Genomic DNA, 22,397 nt, shown 5'->3' with positions numbered 1-22,397 from the left:
TTGCCCGCGTCTTCTCGGGAAGGAAATCCAACTTCAAATCTTTGTTGGACTTCCAGATCAAGTAGAAGCAAGAAAAAGTTGTCTCTGAATACTCCTCTTGAGCCTTGACCTGGGCAGCTTTGGCCCCTTGTTCCTTCTCAACAAGAGCATCCTTCCACAATTGGTCCATGTCATTAATCAGCTTCTCTTTCTCAGCTTCTGACTATTGGAGCTGATCGGCAAGTTTCCCCTCCATCTGGGTTATCCTAAGAGTCAACTTGGTCTCTTCCTGCTGTTTGAGCTCCACGGTACTGCGGAGGGTGTTAATCTCTTCATCCTTCGAAGCAATGTCAGCATCCCTAGAGCCGAGAACACACCTAAGGTCCAACATCTCTTGGCGGATAGCTTTGAGGTTGGAGAGCGTAGAGGTATACTTCACAGACCTGTCACAGATATAAGAGACCAGCATCAATGCCTGCAAAAAACATATAAGTGTTACATAAATGTCCGCACACAAGAGACAAGAAGAGAACTTTAAAGGACTCACACTCTGAATGTCTAAGAGTGACTTCATTAGAATGGTGCTCAAGTCCTCATTCTTCATCCCGTTAAAAGTCATTGTCATCTACTCCATATGAGACGATCGATCCATGAGGGCACCTATGTTTCATATAGCAGACTGGTGGGGCTCAGATAAGGGAGCAGGCGCAGAACAGGATGCACCCGCATCAGTGGAAATGGGAAGAACTGGTGTAGACAAAGATGGCTCTACCTTTGTGACAGGACTAGACGCCAAAGGAGTCGGAGGTGACACCTCGAGAGGAACCTCCATTACCAACTCAACCTCAACCCCAACCCTTTTTGCCACTCAACTAGAACGACTAGCCTCAGTGGGAATCAACCTCTGCTAGGTATGAACAAAACTAAACATGTCTGGGCTTCCAATAGAAGATTAAATGTTAGAAGTATATTTACCATAAATGAATCATAAAATAAAGGTGATAAAGTGTCGAACCTTCTGAATGAGATTCGGGTTTGAACGTAGCCTCATCAAAGTTGTTCGAAATAAACAATGAGTATGCAACAGATGTACCCACTTCATCACCCTCCAGTGGAGCTAGCACAGGCGAAGATGGTACCTCCTCGACATGAATGGGTCCTAAGGAGTCTATGGTGGTCACGGGCTCGGGACCATCATCACCTGGAACATCGACTATAATAGGAGGAAACAGCCCCACCTTCCTAAGGTTCTCTGAAGTAACAGGGGTCATGGCAATAAATGTGTTGGCCTTAATTGTCATAGCCTGGGTTGGGAGTGGTCTTTAAAAAGGCCCAACATGCTTAAACTTGGAGTAGTTGGCCTCTGCGTCCTTAGTAAAGAAATAATTGTCGGCATATCTAAATGCCTTGCTATTTCTAGAGATCTTTTCCAAGAAAGTGTTGGTACCCTCGGTCATATAATGGTGGAAGTGGAAATACCCAAAGTTGCGCTGAGAAGGGTTCGTCTTTAGGTCAAAAAAGTAGTGGATCTCGTGAGGCACTAGAGCAACCCATTTTCTGTGGTGATAGATAATGTACAACGCTGATAAGAGCAAGATCGCATTAGGAGCCAGTTGAGAAGTACTAATACCCAAATAGTCTAAAACACTATGGAAGTATGGATGAAGAGGAAGTAGGGTGCCAGACTTGATGGCAAAATGTGTCCAAGCACACAAACCCAGAGGGGGGTCCTCACCTTTGTCATCTGGACCAGGGATAGAAATAGACACACCAGAGAGGTCAAAGGTCTTCCTTAAGTTCTTTACCTTCTCTTCATTCATGTCAGAGGCAACCCCCTTGAACCACACAACCTCATAATCAGTAGGGCGAGGCTTCTCAACCGGTTTCCATATGATCTCATTAGCCAAGATGGCCCCATAATCTGATGAATGGAACTCCTTTTGGTGTCTCTTCTTCTAATGTGCAGCTCGCGAGACTGTCTTCCTGAGGATGAGTAGCATGGTGAAGACAACCCTCGGTATGTTCTCACTGAGAAGAAGAGTGATGGGGAACCCGACTGGTATCTCAGTGCAAAGGGCATTGGAATGAGTCTCACTAACGTGACATATCCCGCTAAAAAGAATGACTTCGTTGAGATGTGCCTTGAGAGCCGCGGGTGGTACTGTGCTGAGAAGAGATTTGAGAAGAGGCCTATGAAGAGCCCTGAGTGATTTTCCTTTCAATATGAGGATCATCTTCTGAAGTTTGCCGAGTTGTCTATTTTACTCTCGCCATTGGGTTATACCTTTTCAAGAAGTCATCCACACCGAACAAATATAAAGCGGAGCGAGGAAAAAGCATTTTCACCATTTCCAAGAACTCCAGGGGTGTATGGTCGCTTATTGACTTGTCTGACAAAGGGGAGCTAGACATCTACAACAAATGAAAAATAAAGAGTAAAGTTAGTAAGTTAACATAACGAAGCCAATAGCTAGGACATATTCATGAACTAAAGGGCAAAAATGAAGAAATCAGGGGAAAAAACTTATATAGGGGGTCGGCCTAGTGAATCTAAGCCTAGGCCGACCACCCTGAGTCCCTAAGATTACAGAAATGTGAAATTAAGGGCATAGGTGGTCGGCCTACCACCTTAGGCTGACCACCTTGGGGATGCAAACCTCAGAAAAATTCCCGAGGCCCAGAGTTCAAGTCTCCAAAAAGTTGTACAACACAAGAAAGGAAATCGCATAAGGCAAGGGCAATCGCATAAGGAAATGGAATCTCAAAGGGGTGGTCGGCATTAATGTTAATCCTAGACCTGGAAATTGCATAAAGAAAGGAAAGGGGAGTCCTGGAGGTACTCGGGCCATGATTGGAAACTCTAGAGGTGGTCGACCTTAACCCTAGTCATAGAACTGGAAATTGCATAAAGCAAGAAAATGGAAGCCTTGGAGGTACTCCACCCATGATTGGAAACTCTAGGGGTTGTCGGCCTTAACCCTAATCCTAGACCTGGAAATCGCATAAGGAGAGAAGCCCTGGAGGTGCTCGACCTATGATGAAGCCTTAGGGGTGGTCGGCCCATGAGGGAATAGACATCCCTGAAAATTTCCTATGCTAGGGTTTGGAATCCTAGAAATTGCCAGGCTAGTGATCTCAAAGAGTTGGTCGGCCTAGGATTTTATATCCTTGGAAAGCACCTATCCTAGGCATCACAAACCTGAAATTGTAGGTGCTAGGGTTTGTAACCCTCGAAATCGTCTAGTCTAAGGAATTTCTCAGAGAAATCGTAGCTTGATTCAAATAAGTCAATTATTTTGGATCAAAATAAAACAAAACAAGAAGATTCAATCAAAATTCCTCAAAGATTCAAAGTATTTCCTCTAAATCTAAGCACATTTAAACTAAATGGTGTAAGGATTAGGAGAAAGTACTTACCAAAGATCTGAGTTTGATGAAGAATTGAAGAAATCAGGCTTGGAGACTCCTATGGGTGAGGCGCATATAGCAAGAATGAGCTGTGAGGCCCTACTTACAACCTCTCAGGCAGACAAGATATTTTTAAGATTTCAAATTTCCTTGAAAATTATCTAGTATAGTTAAAATTTCAAATTCCTTGAAAAATATCTACATTTTTAGGAATTTGAAAATCCTTGAGAAATATATTATATTTTTAGGATTTCAAAGTATCTTGAAAAATAAACTGGATTTTTAGGAAATTAATTTTCCTTAAAGAACCAAATAATTTCTAGGAATTACCAATTATCCTTGAAAAATTCGTGCTGAGCAAATTATCAATAGTTAAAAAAGTACTACGTAATGTCCCCAGCCCTTAAGGGTTGTAACGACCAAAAATTACTAATAATGCTTAAGGGCCTTGATTAGGGTGTCGGGAGGGCATAATTGGTTTATATGTGATTTAAATGATTTAATGCATGATTATGTGATAAGCATGCTTACATGATTATATGGATATATGAGATGCATGATTATGAGTATTAGTATGCATGTAGGCCCTGTTTAGATTATAAGGGCATATTTGTAATTTTGTCCCGTTGAGGGCATAAATGTAATTATTTGCAATAAATTTTTGAGACCACATTATTATGTGGTTATATTAGCAACTTTTGAATCAAGGAATTCTGAGTGAGCGGTTTAGGGAAATAGTCACATCGGGGGTTTATACCCGGCTCAGGGGAGCCTAGGGGGTATTTTTGGGAATTTGGGAAATATATTGGAGACTGTTGGAAATTGAGGAAAATAATTGGTGAATAGTTAGGTGATGGGATTTAAGCGGTAATTATTAGGGACACTTGAGAAATTAGCGGGAATTGGGAACAAATGACCAAAATGCCCTTAAAATGTTTAACGGGTTAGGTTTTAATGAGAGGGACAAATGGTCATTTGAGGGTTAAAAAGAGGATAAGGGTCTTTGTGCCTTTTTAGACTTAGTGGGATTTGTAGAATATGTTAGAAGCTAAATAAAGAAAAGGAAGAAAGAAAGAAGAAAAATATAATAGAACACATAGTTAACCTCTTTCTCTCCCACTCGGTTTGCCTTGCTCCTCACCATTTCTTGTGGAATTTGAAGCTGTAAACTTAGAGGAGGCTTAGGCGAGAGCTGGGACCTTGGTTCTTGAGGTAAATCAAGAGTGTTAGCTGGAGTTAATTCTCAACTTGTGGTAAGGTTTAAGGTTGTTTTGAGATATCTGAGTTTTGGTGAGTTTGAATTCTGAATTTGGATTTTTAAATGGAAGTTAAGGGGTTGAGCTCGAGGAATTTAGGAGCTATAGGCTGGGAGGTCACTAAGGGAAACTTAGGGTTGGATTCTCCATTGAAGGTAAGGATTTCTTAGCTTGATCATTTGAGTTTCTGGGTTGTTTTAAGTTTTTCTGATGAAATTCTTGAGCTTCAAACTCAATTCTTGTTTTTCTATGTTTAATGATGCATGTTGCCAAGTTTGATGTTGTTGGGTCATGTTGGATGAGATGTAGTGGATGGTAGGCTTAAATTGAAGTGTGGTTGAGGTTTGGAGAGGATTTATGGAGTTTTAGATCGGGGAAATTCGAAGGAAAAACTCAGGGGAATGTTGGTGCTATCTGTAGCGCTAGCATTAGAGAGCTACAGCTCTATGCTTGGTTCTGGGGGGTATTTTCTTCTCTGTTTGTAGGGTTGTAGAGCCCATTGGCGCTGTAGCGCTACCCTGCTTACAGAAGTGGGTTTTTCGTATTTTTCTTAGGGTTTTTACTTGGGGGCTTGGGGATTGATTCCACCACCCCATTTGGTGGAAGTGGGCTTCCTGAGGGCTTGGGATGGTGCCAAGGTTGGGTTATGGTATTAACTTTAATGATGGTTCTATTTTACGATTGTGACTAGGTGTACGCTAGGGCTCAGACGGGATCGTGCTTGAAGTCTATTTTCATTAATCAAAGAAATCGGAATCAAAGGTAAGAAACTACACCCGATTATGTGATTATGCTGGGACTAAGAGTTCCCTATATTTATATGTGATGTCATAAGATGGTATTATGCCACGGGGACATGTGATAAACGTCCTAAGAATCCCGGAATCAATATTTGCGCACAGGACGCGTCTCGGTCACTGGTAGCTGAGGTCCAATACATAATCATTGAGCTCGGCCTAAGCGAACCAGAGTCAGTGGGATAATCAAAGGGTGCGGCCTAAGGGAGCCGAACCTGAATATTGTGTGATATGTTTATTGTTGTTTGTCTGGATGACTAATTATTGGCTTGTAAATTATTATCTTTGATTAAGTGAGCAATATGACCTACTATATATCTGAGTGATGATTTATGAAATATTTCACTGTTGATTATCGTTTACGCTGGGCCTCGGCTCACAGATGCTACGTGGTGCAGGTAAAGGCAAGGACAAAGTAGACTAGTCCTGAGTTTGAGAGCTCTGGGGAAGAATGTACATAGTCAGCTGATAGAGCACCATGGCTGAGGATCGGTACAGGGACAGAGAATCTGAGGTGCCTATTTTTCCATTAGAGTGGCTTTTGGTTGTACAAAAACTTTGAAATTTTGTAAACTGTCCTTTAAAACCTATTTTGGGATCCCATGTATTAAACGTTTATTTCAATGAGAAATTTTCTATTTATGACAAAAAAAATTTAACCTAATTATGACTTTAGGATCACATTTTCAACTATATGACTTGATTAGCAAGTCTTGCACCTTTATAATCACACAGTGTAACGACCTTGATTATCTAGGGCCTTACAACTTGGTATCAGAGCGTCCTAGGTTTAATGGTTCCTGAAGACTGGTCGGACATGTACATTCGCCGCTAAAGACAGGCTTGTCTCAGGGTTTGGTTTAAATGACTAAAAAGAGATATGAATGTTGATATCTGCTTGATTAATAGGGAGCATGAGATACTGATAGGGCCTGGCCCTTGACTGCTATGTGATGATATTGTGGCATGCTTATTAGCATTGTTATGCATGTGAATGAATATTTGGATAAACTGTTATATCTTGATTGCTTGTGATTGATTAAGTTTCAATGGGGGATTATGGAAGGATTATTACCCTATCATCATAGTCTGATCGGCGAGTCATTGATTGCAGATTAACTTGGATAGCTATGCGTCCAAGACGATATACTCGAGTAGTTGGAAATAGATATGAGACTAGAAATGATGACTAGGACCAGAACCCTCCACCAGTCTTTGAGAACTGGCAGCAGGTTATGACAGATATGCATGCCTGACTTTAGAGCCAAGATGAGCATATCTGACTTCTAAGATAACAGGCTCTGTCAGGGAGTGCTGCATCCATTGTGCCACCTACAGTGGTACCAATACTATAGTCAGTGAAGGTTGGGAATAGGTGGGAACCATTGTATAAGAGGTTCAGGAGATAGAATCCTCCAACTTTTGAAGGGGGACCAGATCCACTGAAAGCTGAACAGTGGATGAGTATGATCACCACTATCTTGGATTTTATGAAGGTAGAGGATCATGACAGAGTGGCTTGTGTCACATATATGTTGAGAGAGGATGCCCGCATCTAGTGGGAAGTGGCTGCACAGACTAGAGATGTTACTACCTTGAGTTGGGATAGATTCAAGGATTTGTTCAACCACAAGTATTACAATGTTGCCATCAGGGCAGCGTAGGTTAATGAATTTTTGGGATTGGTTCAGGGCAGCATGACAACTATAGAATATGTCCTAAAATTTGACAGACTTGCGAAGTTTGCACCGGATCTTATGCCTACTGATGCAGATAGGCAGGACAGATTTATTATGAGGCTCAATGCTATGATAGCCCGATATGTATGGATTACAACTGTTCCAGGGGGGACAACTTATGCCCAGGCTATTGATAAGGCTCTTACCACTGAGGAAACGGAGAACAAGATTTCGAGGGAGAGTGCGGCAAGATGGAAGGGCCGCATAGTGGTGCCTCCATACTCTGGGTCTGGTAGGGGCGGATGCCTTAATGATCTGAAGAGGAAGACCCCTGATACGTCGACCGCTCCTGGTCCAGATAGGAGAGGTCGGGGTAGTCAGGGTGACCGTCAGGGAGGCGGTGATACATGGAGGAGCTATCCAGAGTGCAAAAGGTGCAGAAGATGCCATCCGGATGACTGTTGGGCTAAGGCCTGTTATGTGTGCGGGGTGGTAGGACACCTCAAGAAGGGCTTCTCAACAGTGAAGAAAGGGGAAGCAGGGAAGGTGGACAGCTTGACTTTAGCTCGAGTGTTCACCCTGACGTAGGCAGAGGCCGAGGCTAGTCCTTTGGTGGTGACAGGTCATCTTTCTAGCGCTGACTCTCCTTTTACTGTATTGATTGACTCTGGTGCTACACATTCATTTGTTTCTAGTAAGGCGATTGATAGTCTGTGTAGACCTAGTGAGTATTATACTACGAATTCTAGGACTATAGGAGAACTAGTAGTTTCTAGGAGGTGGATTAGTGCACTACCATTGATGGTTGATCGCTATTGCATCAGAGGATCAAGAGAAATCAACTTTTACATGTCCCTATAGCACATTGGCTTTCAGGAGAATGCCATTTGGATTATGTAATGCCCCTGCAACATTTCAACGGTGCATGATGGCCATATCTTCAGATATGGTAGAATGGTGTATTGAGATATTCATGGATGATTTCTCTGCTTTTGGCTCATCATTTGACCTCTGTTTGGGTAACTTGGAGAACGTGCTGAATCGTTGTGAGAAGGCAAATCTAGTGCTGAATTGGGAGAAATGCCATTTTATGGTGAAAGAGGGTATTGTTCTTGGCCATAAAATTTCGAGTGAGGGAATTGAGGTAGATAGAGCAAAAATTTCTACCATTGAAAAGCTGCCTCCACCAGTTTCAGTTAAAGGTGTTAGAAGTTTTCTTGGTCATGCTGGGTTCTATCGGAGATTCATAAAAGATTTCTTTAAAGTGTCCAAGCCTCTCTCGAATCTGCTTATGAATGGAGTTGTCTTTGATTTTAATGATGAATGCTTGAGGGCATTCAATTTCTTGAAAGAAAAGCTAATTTCTGCTCCAATTGTGATAGCTCCGAATTGGGAATTGCATTTTGAGTTGATGTGTGATGCTAGTGACTACGCAGTGGGGGCAGTTTTGGGACAGCGAATTGACAAGGTATTCAGGTCTATTTATTATGCTAGTCGGACTCTAAATGATGCTCAGCTGAATTATGCTACTACAGAAAAGGAGCTGCTAGCTATTGTGTTTGCTTGTGATAAATTTAGACCATATATGATTGGTAACAAAGTGATTGTCTACACTGATCACTCTGCCATTAAATACTTGATGTCAAAGAAAGATGCCAAGCCCCGCCTGATTAGATGGATTCTTTTGCTTCAAGAATTTTACATGGAAATTCGTGACAAGAAAGGCAGCGAGAATGTGGTAGCTGATCATCTCTCTAGACTTGAGGTGGAGGAGACTGAAAATAAGAAAGCAGTGCAAATTAATGATCACTTTCCTGATGAGCAGTTGTTTTGGGTAAGTGAGACTTTAGCTGTCCCTTGGTTTGCTGACATAGTGAACTTCTTGGTTGCCAAGATTGTGCCTCCTGAAATGTCAAAGCAGCAATTAAAGAAATTATTTTCTGAGGTGAAACATTACTATTGGGAGGAGCCTATTCTCTATAGGCATTGTGTTGATCAGATTATCAGAAGGTGTGTTCCTGAAGAAGAGATGCAATCCATTCTTATTCACTGTCACACTCAACAATGTGGAGGGCACTTTGGAGCATCAAGAACGGCGGCCAAGGTATTACAAAGTGGTTTCTATTGGCCTTCATTATTCAAGGATGCCAATGTTTTTGTCAAGGCATGTGATAGATGTCAGCGAACTGGTAATATCTCGAGGAGAAATGAAATGCCTTTACAGGGGATTCTTGAAGTGGAACTGTTTGATGTTTGGAGCATCGATTTCATGGGGCCTTTTCCACCATCTTACAACAATGAATATATTCTATTGGCAGTAGATTATGTATCTAAATGGGTGGAGGCTGTAGCAACTACAGCCAATGACGGTAAAACTGTGCTTAATTTTCTGCATAAACATATTTTTACTAGATTTGGCACTCCCCGAGCTCTTATTGGTGATGAAGGGAAACACTTTGTGAATAAGCAACTTGATGCATTGCTGGCTCGTTATGGAGTATATCATCGAAAAGCTCTGCCTTACCATCCTCAATCAAATGGGCAAGCTGAAATTTCAAACAGATAAATCAAAAGCATCCTTAAGAGGACCGTTGACAGCTCGAGAAAAAATTGGTCAAAGAAGTTAGATGATGCGATTTGGGCATACAGAACTGCATTCAAAACACCAATAGGCATGTCTCCTTACAGGTTGGTGTTTGGTAAAGCGTGTCATCTACCAGTTGAGTTGGAGCACAGGGCATTCTGGGCTATGAAAAAATTAAATTTTGATTGGAGTGCTGCCAGTGAACGAAGGTTGTTGCAACTGAATGAACTTGATGAGTTCAGAAATGAGGCTTATGAAAATGCTAAGATTTATAAGGAGAGAACAAAGGCTTGGCATGACAAGAACTTAGTCAGGAAGGAGTTCCAACCAGGGCAGAAGGTACTTCTTTTTAATTCAAGGCTGAGACTTTTTCCTGGGAAATTGAAGTCAAGATGGTCAGGACCATTCACTGTTGTTCAGGTCTTTCCATATTGTTCTGTAGAAGTTTGGGGTAACTCAGGTGATTCCTTTAAAGTCAATGGCCAGAGATTGAAACCTTACTTGGGTGGTACTTTTGATCAAGCAAAGTCTATCCTCCTTCTGAAGCCTCTTTGAAGAGGGGTCCAGCGTCCGGCTAAATGACGTTAACGACAGCGCGTTGAGGAGGCAGTTCTCAGTTGTAAATTCATTTTATTTTATTTTATTTGGTTTTGAACAATAAAGGGAATTTGTTTTTAGTTGTTATTTTTATTTTCATGTCTTGTTTGAACCGTGAAAATCGTGAAAAAAAAAGATATGAAAAATATAAAAATGTGGTGATTGCAGGTGCCATAGCGCTACAACGCTATACTTGCAGCGCTATGGCGCTTTTCTCAGAGAAGAAAAAGAAATTCGGAGGCCAATTAGCGCTACAGCGTAGTTATACCAGTGCTACAGCGCTGGTTCCAGAGGCCAGAGTCCCAATCTGTGCATTAGTGCTACAGCGTTATTCCTTTAGCGCTGTAGCGCTCTGTTCAGTTTTTTTTTTTTTTAAATAAGAGGGGTGCGATTTTCCCCCTCATTTCCTCTACTTTCTTTTTCTTCACTTCCATCTTCTCTCCTCCTTCCTCTCCATAACCTCCATCGATCTTCTCTTGCAGCCCCATTTCCAGAAATCTCTCCACACATTTCCCCTTTCTCATTCATTTCTTTTTCCATTTTTCTCCTTTCTTTGCTTTCTTCTCCAACCCATTTCACTTTTCCCCCAAATCATTTGAAACCCTAAAAATTCACTGATTTAATTTTTTGATGGAGATGGAAATTCTCAAGGGGCTGTCCTAATTCAAGCATAAAGGAGTCCATTGCAAGGTTGGGTAAGTGGTTCCTCACCCTTTTTGTAACGACCCAAATTCGCTATTAAGGTTTAAGGGCCTTGATTAGCGTGCCAGGAGGGCATGATGGGATTTATGTGTGATTTTATGAGTTAAATGCATGGTTATGATTTAAAGCATGTTATTTGGCTAATTGTTTATCTGAGATGCATGACTATGTGTATTAGTATGCATGTAGGCCCTGATTGTGTTTAAAGGGCATAACTGTAATTTTGGCCTTGTTGGGCATAACTGCATTGATATGTGATAATTGTATTCCGTGATTTGTACCACGTGAGTGTGGTGTTATTATTGTGATGCACGTGCCGAGACGGTCCTAGAGAGAGCAAGTTAACTTAAGAGTCACAACGGGATTTCTATACCCGGCTCGGGAGGAGCCTAGGGGTACCTCGGGAATTTTATGGTTAAGTAGAGAATTGGCGGTTAATGGTTATTGGAGATTTAGTAACCTGGGTAACCATTAGTTACTGCTGAGAGTAACAAGTTTTAGAAAGAAAATGGTAGAAATGAAATAGAGGTAAAAGGACTTAAGTGCCCTTGAGGTTTAGTTATCAAAGGGTTTTGATGAAGGGGTAAAATGGTCTTTTGGCTGGGAAATTGGTATATTGCAGCTGGGTATAAGGGGTACACGGTTTGGGGACTTAGTCATTTGATGCTTTGAAATTTGAAGAGAAGACAAAGGAGAGGGAAAAAGATAGGGCATGAAGAAGAAGAAGGGAGCTGAAAACTTGAGGACTTAGGGGATGAACCAAGGAAGCTTAAGGTTTGATTCTTCATTCAAGGTAAGGTTCTATGCAATTTTAAGATTTATTTCTGTTGTGGTTTAGGAATTTGATGCATGGTTTAAGCTTTTCAAGCTTTGGTTTATGTTTTTGGTTTATGGGTTTAGATTTCTTAAGTTGAGATTAAATGGGTGGATTTTGAGTATGATTGTGTTATTGAGTTGGGATATGATGTTTATGGGTTGATGTATGGTCTATTTGAAGTTTGGAATTGGTTTTTGGGGTTTAGGTTTTGTTTGGGCTGTTTTGGAGATGTTTTGGATGATGAAATGCAGGAGAAAAACCCAGTTTTTCTGGGTTCGCGTTGGGGCGCCGCGGCCCTGTTCTTGGGCGCCGCGGCGCAAGGCTGAAGGCAGGAGGGGATGGGGCCTCTGACTTGATTAGCGCCGCGGCCCTGTAGGGCTGAGCCGCGGCGCTAGGCCATTTTCAGGGGTTGGAAATTTGCATTTTTCAGCTTTCGCTCCGGGGGTTCGGGGGATGTTTCCGATGAACTGTTTTAGGAATTTGGGAGTCCCGAGAGTGTGGGATTGGTCCCGGGAGGCGGTTTTTGATTTGATTAAGTATTGAGGGATGTTGCCTGTGTGTTGTGACTAGGTTTTGGTGAGGCTCGTGCTAGAGGACCGTGCTCGCGGCTTTAGTGCATCAGGAGGCTCGGAATGCAGGTAAGAAAACTATAACACCCGAGGTTAGGGCATGGCCCCAGATTGTATTATGTGCAAATGTTTAACCTTAAATGAATCATGATGTGTGTGAATGATTATTTCGAATGTACTATATGTGTGATTATGATGAAATGAACGGCAAGGGCCGAGTACGGCGTAAGCCGGGCGGCAGTGGGCCGAGTACGGCGTAAGCCGGGGCGGCCGTGGGCCGAAAGTAACACCTAGCACATGGGATGCTATAGTTAGGGCGGGGCCCGGTGAATTCATGTGTTATGCTATATTCAGGGTGGGACCCAAGGGATACATGAGTTATCCTCGCGGTGAGAACCGATACCCCAGGGCTTTGGTAAGGGTCTTGGGGCGGCATGGCCGTGTTTGCTTCATCTATTGGTTGACTTGTTTATTTGTGGATTATCTGTTATGATAAATTGTATACATTGCATATGTTATGTTCTGCATGAGTTTTCTTGCTGGGCTTCGGCTCACGGGTGCTCTGTGTTGCAGGTAAGGGCAATGACTGAATCAACCAACCATGAGTACGGAGAGCGTGAAGCGGCGCGTACATGTTTGGCCTGCCCGACTGCTTTGGTTGGGGGTTTATTTGAAAATGGCTGTAATAATCTATGATTTTATGATTTATCAACTGTAAACTTATTTCAAGATATAAATAGTTTTCAAACCTTATTTTGGGATCCCAAATGTTTAATACTAGCAGTTTTAGATGAAACGATGCATTTTCTAAGATTACAGCCTTAAATCTTAATTAGTCACACTTTCTTCTCAAAACCTCGGTTAGCGAGTTCATTGCACACTGTTTTGTCTTAAAAACTCACTTAGTAACGGCTCTAAGGTAGTAGGGCGTTACAACTTGGTATCAGAGCGAGCCAAGGTTTATTGGTTCTGAAGATCGACCGAACATGTACGCTCGCTGTCAGTGACAAGCTCGACTCAGGGTTGGTTGGTATGATTGATCGATATGCTGAACATATGTTTGAATGCCCTATTTGCCTGTTTACTTATATGGAGCATGATAGATGAGATGACATATGCATGAGATACTGATAGGGCCTGGCCCTTGACTGTTGCATGTTGAGATTAATGCGTGCTGAACAACATTATTATGCATGTGGATGAATATTGGCATAATGGTTCGCATATTGAGTGTATGTGGTTAATTTTCTGGATCAAATTCATATGTTATATCTGTTTATTGGCTTGTATGAAGCATGATGAGTATGGATATACTTAGTGATGATTGAATCTGGTAGCTAAATGTATATCATTGTGGATTTGACCTAGTATATGCTTGTGTGTGCATTATACCTGTGGATATTTGGAATTAGTTGTGAGTTGGTTCAGGGTATGAACCTCTGAGTTCAGGAGGTTGGACGGTTTTGACAGATGAACTCGAGTTGTTGGTTCCTAGAAGGGTTTTGTGGACCTGATATTGTGTTGAAAGGGGATTCTAGATATAAGTTGGAGTTGAGATCTCCAGTTATCCCTGAAAGCAGCAGCAGTGAGTCACTAGGGTGTGAGTAGGCTGTGGAGTTTGTTAGTTGAAATGGGATAGAAGGACAGCAGATTTCTCTGGGGAAATAGCTGATTTCGATGTTTTAAGAGTAAGGTGGCCAGTGTTGGTCTACTGTGAGGTATGGACAGATAAGGGTATTACATGAAAGGCTTAAAGGGTGTTAACCTCGGGTTTTGAGGAGAGTTCGAGTTGACAAGGAATTTATCAATAGGTGAGCAGAGTTAATTCCACCCTTGGTTAAGAGGATGAGAGATCCTGATTAGAGGGTTGTGTTAAATGTTGAGACAAAGAGTTGCTTGGAAGTGATACTCGGGCTGAGGTACTGGCTTATTGGGTTGGAAAGAACCTAGATGATGAATGGTTAGAAGAGATTTTAAAGACATGATTCGAACCGTGGAGACGGGCAAATGTTTAAGTCTGGTTTGGACTGTTAGGGGTAACGACAGCGTAGATCAATGGGTTGGTGAATTGGATAGTTCATTTCAGAAATTTATACAGATGGATGTATCTGGAATTGGTGGCGACCCATTTAAGGACATGAGATCTGGAATAGTCTAAGGCATTTGGGCTGCTTTGAGGAAAGTGTTTTTGTCTGCATGTGGATGGCGGAGAGGGCCATATTGTTTGAGGAACTGATGGTTGATGTATAGAGCATGAGTGCTAGAGCCGCAAGGGCAGTGCTTCCTTTGACGGAGTTAGTAAAGAGAGAATTGTGATAGTCAAGTTGATAGAACCCCGGATAGTTCTGTGGCTTCTGGTTTTGCCAGAAAGGGGAAAAGGTCTGGCCGATAAGATGGTACTCGTGTTGATAGAACGTAGCGAGGTCGGATTCTCAATGTTGAGGTAGAAGGACCCCAGACAGTGCTTGGGCACCTGATTTGAGATTGGAAAGAAGCCTGATGGAAGAGGTAATTATCAAGTTGGTGACAGGAACTAGGGAGGTTATTGTGTATGCATAAGGGAAAGGATGCCACCTGGGAGGAGGTCAGGTGGGGGCGTGACTTCTGCGTAGAATGACTTGAGATGATAGGATGGATTTCCCATGGTGAGGGAAACAGAGAACTGGAATGCGTCGATACATTACAAGTTCGAGGCTGAGTCCTTAAGGAGGAGTATTTGACTGACGAGCTTATGCTTTGGGCAAGTAGCGAACTGGAAGGACTCGGTGTCGTGAATGCTCCGAGAGGGTGATGGACATAAAGAGGTTGCCTCAATGGTGCCATTTGAGAGGCTGAGGGCAGTAATACTTATTGAGAAGGAATTAGAAACTCTGGCAGATGGATTGTGGTGGATATCATCTGGAGTACGTGAAGGAGACAGAGCTGACCAGCGGGAAAGCTATATGGTTATGCACATAAAGAATTAGGTAATATTTCAAGGTCAGACTACAGATAGGATTGGTATAAGGAATGTGGTAAAAGACGGTTTTGGCCGACAGAAAAATCTATTGAAGTAATCGAAGGAATTTGGCCCTGGAGTAGCCAGAGTGTTGTACCGCGGGGACTGTTAGCATCGCAGGGTTAGGACGAAAAGTACAAAGGTTGGGAACCAAGGAAAGAGACATTTCAGGAATTTTGTTTTGAACTGAGTAAAGTGTGAGGAGTTGGTAACAAAGATTCTAGATTTGGTTCAAGCTACGGCATCACAGGTAAGTTCTTTAAGTAGAGAATACAAGAATGGTTCAGGCAAGTTCCCTTCAAGTTCACGAGCAGTACATGTGGATTACTCCCAGACGGAAATGGTGAGCAAGTGACTACGCAAAAGACGTTTACACCCAGGAGGCGGAGTCTAAGGTAAGGTTCTACGGAGTGTTAGTTTGAGTGTCGTCGGGAGTGCTCAGATTAGAACTACAAGAAGAAAGGACAGGTATGAGAAGATTTGATCTGAAGTAACAAAGAATCTAATGAAGAACGTCCGAAGAATTGAAGGCATAACAAGACTGGTAAGCGCGTCATCTATTGCACGAGCATCTCTGGGAGACAACTACATCAGAGACGAGGGGAACAGTAAACTCGAGGTTAGACGGACTGAGTGGTATCAAATCAGAAAGAAATTCAGAAGACAAGGTAAAATTGTTTAGTATCTGGTAATACTGGAATATGCGTATGTTTTAGTTAAGTAAAGAGTGATGGCATAAAGGACTTGATCTATGATGAGGACATGGAATTGTGGGGGTACATCACGGATTATGCACGCCCAGGCACATCTGGCGCGAGGTTGGATTGAACCTTGCGGGAGGCGACTGAATGGATCATGGTTTATACTCTTAGAACGTTAAGTCGACTGTGGTGTATGGCATAAGGTACTTAAGTCTTGGGTATTAGTAAGAAAGGTTATCGTTGAGACCCAGTGCGGTGAAAAGTAACAGACAGATGATCAGTGTTTGAATCCTTGATTGAAAGAAGGGAGATATAATTGGAGGCGGAACTCCTAGCTGGGAGGCATGTATCAGTCAAGGAATAACGTTATAGGCCGTAATAGAGTGGACAAGGCGACGAATGAGTTTGGCGTAACGCTAGTAGGAATGTTTAGCTGGTGAGTGTCAATGATCTATGGAATTCAAAGTGTTGGCTTGAGTTGAAACAGGGAAGGACCCTGTCATGGTGGTACAAGTAGGATACCAGGATCGAGTAAGGGATCCAGTTAGGATTTGGTTTTGAATGAGGGTTCTGAATGGGCATCATTCCACCTCCTAGGGTACGCGGTACCGGGAGGGATTGAGCGGGTGACAGAGTTTAAGTGATGTGGGAGTGTATCACGGGAATAGACCACTTTGGACCTTGAGTAAAGTGTTTGGACATGAAAAGTTTTAACTCAGTTGAGTGAGTTAGTGTAGTTGGGTCAAGTGAACTGGTTTCGGGATGGAACGTCGATGATATTGAATGGAGACCCTATAGCATTTTAAATTTTGGAATGGATTTAGAGAACGAAAAGAGCAGAGTGGGAACCTGGAATTATCAATTGATTGGAAGTGAAATGCCAGTCTGAAAGTTTATCAGATATCTTAAGGGACTGATCGCTGAGTAGGCGAATACTTGAGGTATTAAGGGAAGTGTAATCCCTGATGAGTTAGTCGTGGTAGCAGTTCCTGGTGTCTGGTTAAAGAAACGCGACATAGGACTTGGTAAAGGTGAAGGATAGTGGATACTACTATTTGGCAATGGCTCAGAGGGGAAGCCAAAGAGGCTGTTGGAATTCTTAAGGCAGGAGTGTCTGCCTATCTGAAAGAATAAAGAGCTTGTGAATGGTTAATTATGAGGAAATAACGCTCTGGAAGGAAAGAGTTGCACCTCTGCGTAATAACAGACGAGGATCTGTAAGGTGTTCAGGGAAAGGAGGGAGAGTTCTGACTCTTAATTCAGCATGAACTGAAGTTGTACTAAGGGTTAGGCCAGCGGGGCCTACAAGTTGATCCCACCTAGTAGAGGTGATGACTTTTGAGTATCTCTGGAATCAGGAATAAGACAATGAATTGGTCATTGTAATTTAGGCAGGCCCTGAGGCTTCAGCAGGGTTGCGGTGTAAGCGAGAGGCTATCGAGGGTATGGCCATTAGACAAGATCTTGTGGGGCAAGATCGATGTGCCTGTAAGAGTGTTGTTGGAAACTAAAGTAAAGGCGGTGGACCTTGGGATTCAGGGTCAGAGTTCGGGTTTTCTGACTGATGTGTTTGGATAAATTTCGAGGACGAAATTTCTATGAGGAGGGGATAGTTGTAACGACCCAAATTCGCTATTAAGGTTTAAGGGCCTTGATTAGCGTGCCAGGAGGGCATGATGGGATTTATGTGTGATTTTATGAGTTAAATGCATGGTTATGATTTAAAGCATGTTATTTGGCTAATTGTTTATCTGAGATGCATGACTATGTGTATTAGTATGCATGTAGGCCCTGATTGTGTTTAAAGGGCATAACTGTAATTTTGGCCTTGTTGGGCATAACTGCATTGATATGTGATAATTGTATTCCGTGATTTGTACCACGTGAGTGTGGTGTTATTATTGTGATGCACGTGCCGAGACGGTCCTAGAGAGAGCAAGTTAACTTAAGAGTCACAACGGGATTTCTATACCCGGCTCGGGAGGAGCCTAGGGGTACCTCGGGAATTTTATGGTTAAGTAGAGAATTGGCGGTTAATGGTTATTGGAGATTTAGTAACCTGGGTAACCATTAGTTACTGCTGAGAGTAACAAGTTTTAGAAAGAAAATGGTAGAAATGAAATAGAGGTAAAAGGACTTAAGTGCCCTTGAGGTTTAGTTAGCAAAGGGTTTTGATGAAGGGGTAAAATGGTCTTTTGGCTGGGAAATTGGTATATTGCAGCTGGGTATAAGGGGTACACGGTTTGGGGACTTAGTCATTTGATGCTTTGAAATTTGAAGAGAAGACAAAGGAGAGGGAAAAAGATAGGGCATGAAGAAGAAGAAGGGAGCTGAAAACTTGAGGACTTAGGGGATGAACCAAGGAAGCTTAAGGTTTGATTCTTCATTCAAGGTAAGGTTCTATGCAATTTTAAGAATTATTTCTGTTGTGGTTTAGGAATTTGATGCATGGTTTAAGCTTTTCAAGCTTTGGTTTATGTTTTTGGTTTATGGGTTTAGATTTCTTAAGTTGAGATTAAATGGGTGGATTTTGAGTATGATTGTGTTATTGAGTTGGGATATGATGTTTATGGGTTGATGTATGGTCTATTTGAAGTTTGGAATTGGTTTTTGGGGTTTAGGTTTTGTTTGGGCTGTTTTGGAGATGTTTTGGATGATGAAATGCAGGAGAAAAACCCAGTTTTTTTGGGTTCGCGTTGGGGCGCCGCGGCCCTGTTCTTGGGCGCCGCGGCGCAAGGCTGAAGGCAGGAGGGGATGGGGCCTCTGACTTGATTAGCGCCGCGGCCCTGTAGGGCTGAGCCGCGGCGCTAGGCCATTTTCAGGGGTTGGAAATTTGCACTTAACACTTAACATTCCACTTTAATCACATAGCATGTAATCGGAATCAAAGATGCTACCAATCATTAATAACAGTCAAGTCACATAATAACCAAGGTCGACAACTTAGGCCACACCCTCTGTTTACCCCACTGACTTCGGCCCGCTTAAACCGAGCTCAGTGCATAATAAGTTGTCCACGGCTACCAGTGGCCGAGCCGCGCCCTGTGCGCAAGTGTAACCTTTGGCACTCTTAGGCTGTTGGTTTACTATTTACATGGAAATATACCATCCTTTCAAAACATACATATTAGGGAACCCTTAGTCCCATTACAATTACACAACCGAGTGCAGTTTTCTTACCTTTGGCTTACAAGTGTACTAGCTACGAGCGATGCTCCATGAGCGCGATCCGATCCCCAAGCCCTAGCTTAGCACCTAGTCACAACCAAGATAAATGATACCATCAACAATCTTAAAAGAGTTTATAGACAAAGTTCTAGTCTCCGGAACATTGAACTTCACCAAACATGGTAAAAGATTCAATCCCGAGCACCCTAGGTTAAATTCCCAAGCCTAGAATCTCAAAATCCCAAAAGCTCTTAAGGGCCGCAGCATTAGTCACCCATGCCGCGACATGGCCCCAACCAAAGGGTCCTCAATACATAAAAACAGACACAGTCCGTGGCCCTACCTAGACCATGTCGCGGCCCGCCCTCCTTCCTCAACACACACCAGCTTCGAAGGGTCGTGGCTCTCCAAGAACTATGCCGCGGCCCGACCCCCTTCGAACCCAGAAAAACCTCCATTTTTGACTCCTAAACCTCACTCAAACTCCTCCAAAACTACTCCAATTCCACAATTCAATTACCCAAAGACTTCCCACAAGATTCCAGCAACACAACCCAGCAGAAACCTAAACTATGATCCCATCAAAAACCCATTTCAATCACTGAAACATTCTAACTCAAGAACACAAAACCCAGCCATGGAAACACTATAACTCGACCATTAAACCTTAAATTAGAGCTTACCTCAGCTGCAGAACCAATCTTCCAAGAGCTTTCTGCGCTAACTTCCAAGGTTCTAGCCTTAATTTAATCTTCAAATCCAAAACCCAAAAATCACTTAGAACACACTCAAAATCACAGAATTTAAACCACAGAAAGTGGGATTCAATGCTTACCTCTGTCTTGGTTGAGTTCCTTTGATAATCCTAGAGCTAATCCTCTGAATCCCCACTTCAATCCTCTGAATTCCAGCCAAGACCTCTAAATTCCTATGTTTTTCCTTTGAGAAAGAGAGGGAGAGAGAGGAAAGAGAGAGTCAGTCTATTTTTATGTTCTAGTATTTTCTAAAGCTTCCTAAGTCTATCCTTAGGCAATTAAGCTGATCCCCAAAGCTCGGGGTACCAGAAACGTCCCCGAGGGCAAAATAGTAAAATTCCCCAACGTTCCCACCTAGACTTCCTAACCTCAAATATATCTCCAATTATTTATTTTCATAACCCGGTAATCTAAATAACCTTCTAATACTTGAAATACCCCTTGACTTGTCCAAAGTCAAATATTAACCCCGTTGTGACTTTCCCGCTACCTAGCTCCCTAGGATCGCCTCAAGTCGCCTGTTGCAGATTTACCCACATAATAATGTGGTTCTCACAAGTACAACATTTAACCACATTTCTATTCATATAATCATACAAGCATGCTTATCACATAATCAGGCATTAAATCAATACATTCACAAATAAACCAATTATGCCCTCCCGACACACTAATCAAGGCCCTTAAGCCATATTAGTGATTTTGGGTCGTTACAATTTAATTTAAAGGTGCTTAGATTCAGAAGAAATACTTTGAATCTTTGAGGAATCTGTCTAAATCTTCTTCTATTTTTTTTTTATTTTGATCCAAAATAATTGACTTATTTAAATCAAGTTACGATTTCTCTATAAAATTCCTTAGCTTGGACGATTTCCAGGGTTACAAACCCTAGCACATGCGATTTTAAGTTTGGAAAACCCTAGGATAGGCGATTTGAAGGGATGCAAAACCCTAGGTCGACCACATCTTTGAGATCATTAGCTTGGCAATTTCTAGGATTCCAAACCCTAGCATAGGCGATTTCCAGGGATGTCCATTCCGTCATGGGCCGACCACCCCTAGGGTTTCATCATGGGCCGAGTACCTCCAGGGCTTCCCTTGCCTTGCCTTATGTGATTTCCAGGGATGTCCATTCCCTCACGGGCCAAACACCCCTACAGTCTCCATGGGATGAGTACCTGTAAGGCCTCCCTTGCATTTTCCTTGCCGTATGCGATTTCTAGGCATAGGGATTAGGGTTTGTGCTGACTACCCTATGGTTTCCTTAGGCTTCTGGCGATTTCCAAGTTTACATACCACCATAGGCCGAGCATTGTGTTCCTCATAGGCCAACCACCATGCCTTTGGGTGACTTCCAGGGATCTAAGGTGGTCAGCCCAAGCATAAAATGACCACCTAGGACCCTAAAAATTTTTTTCTCTTCCTTTATTGATCTCTTCGGGGTCTTCCTTATACTGTATAATTTATTAGAGACTTGAACCCTAGCCTTTTTGCAATTTTCTAGAGCTTAAATCCTCAGGGTGGTCAACCTAAGGTGGTAGGTCAACCACCTTAGCTCCTCTTTGTCTCCTTGATGTGCTGAAGTGGTCTTCAATCCCTAGGGTGGTCGGCCTAAGCCTAGGCCGACCACCTAGTCTTCTTTTTTGCACATTAGTGGGTCTCCAATATCCTAGGGTGGTCGGCCTAGGCCTAGGCCTAGGCCGACCTCCTAGGACTTTTCTTTTGCGTTTTGTAAGCTTAGGGAATCAGGGTGGTCGGCCTAGGCTTAGTTCCACTAGGCCGACCCCTACTTTAAGACTTCGATCAATTTTTCCAAATCTAGGGGAGTCCTAAGGTGGTCGGCCTGAGCTTAGTCTCACCGGGCCGACCCCTTATATAGATTTTGCCCTTGATTTCTTCATTTCTTCTCCTTAGTAATAGACATGCTTTCAACTATTGGCCTATCTGGTCTGTGGTAGAGAATTTCATTATGTTGATGTACTAACTTTACTCTTTATTTTTCCTTCGTTGCAAATGTCCAGCTCCTCTTCTTCAGATAAGTCTGTAAGCGAGCTTACTCCACATGCGTTCTTGGAAAGGTGTGGCTCAATGGCGAGAGTAAAACATACATCTCAGAAAGCTTCTGAAGATAATCCTCTTATTGCCAGACATATCACCCAAGGCTCTTTGAATGACTCTTCTCAAATCTCTTCTTAGCATAGTACTTCTCGTGGCTCTCCGGGCATATCCTAGTGAAGTCATTCTTCTCAGCGGAGTCTGTCCAGTCAACGAGACTCCTTGCAATGCCCTTGGCATCCGGATACCAGTTGGGTTCCCCATCACTCTTCATCTCAGAGAGATCATATTGAGGGCTCTCATCACCAGACTACTCATCCTTAGGAGGGTTC

The 22,397-nt window shown here is 42.7% G+C and overlaps 1 protein-coding gene across 1 annotated transcript; it reads left to right on the top strand.

The window, feature by feature from the left end:
* Positions 1–9,868: 9,868 nt before the first annotated feature.
* Positions 9,869–10,258, top strand: LOC133832638 (uncharacterized). Its single transcript, XM_062262952.1, has one exon. It carries the CDS (start codon positions 9,869–9,871, stop codon positions 10,256–10,258), a length of 390 nt encoding a protein of 129 aa, XP_062118936.1.
* The last annotated feature ends 12,139 nt before the right edge of the window (positions 10,259–22,397 follow it).

This window comes from Humulus lupulus, chromosome 4, assembly GCF_963169125.1.
Source record: "Humulus lupulus chromosome 4, drHumLupu1.1, whole genome shotgun sequence".
In the NCBI taxonomy this organism is placed as follows: Eukaryota; Viridiplantae; Streptophyta; class Magnoliopsida; order Rosales; family Cannabaceae; genus Humulus; species Humulus lupulus.
Note: the sequence above shows the minus strand (reverse complement) of the source record. Positions and strands in the feature narration are given on the sequence as shown.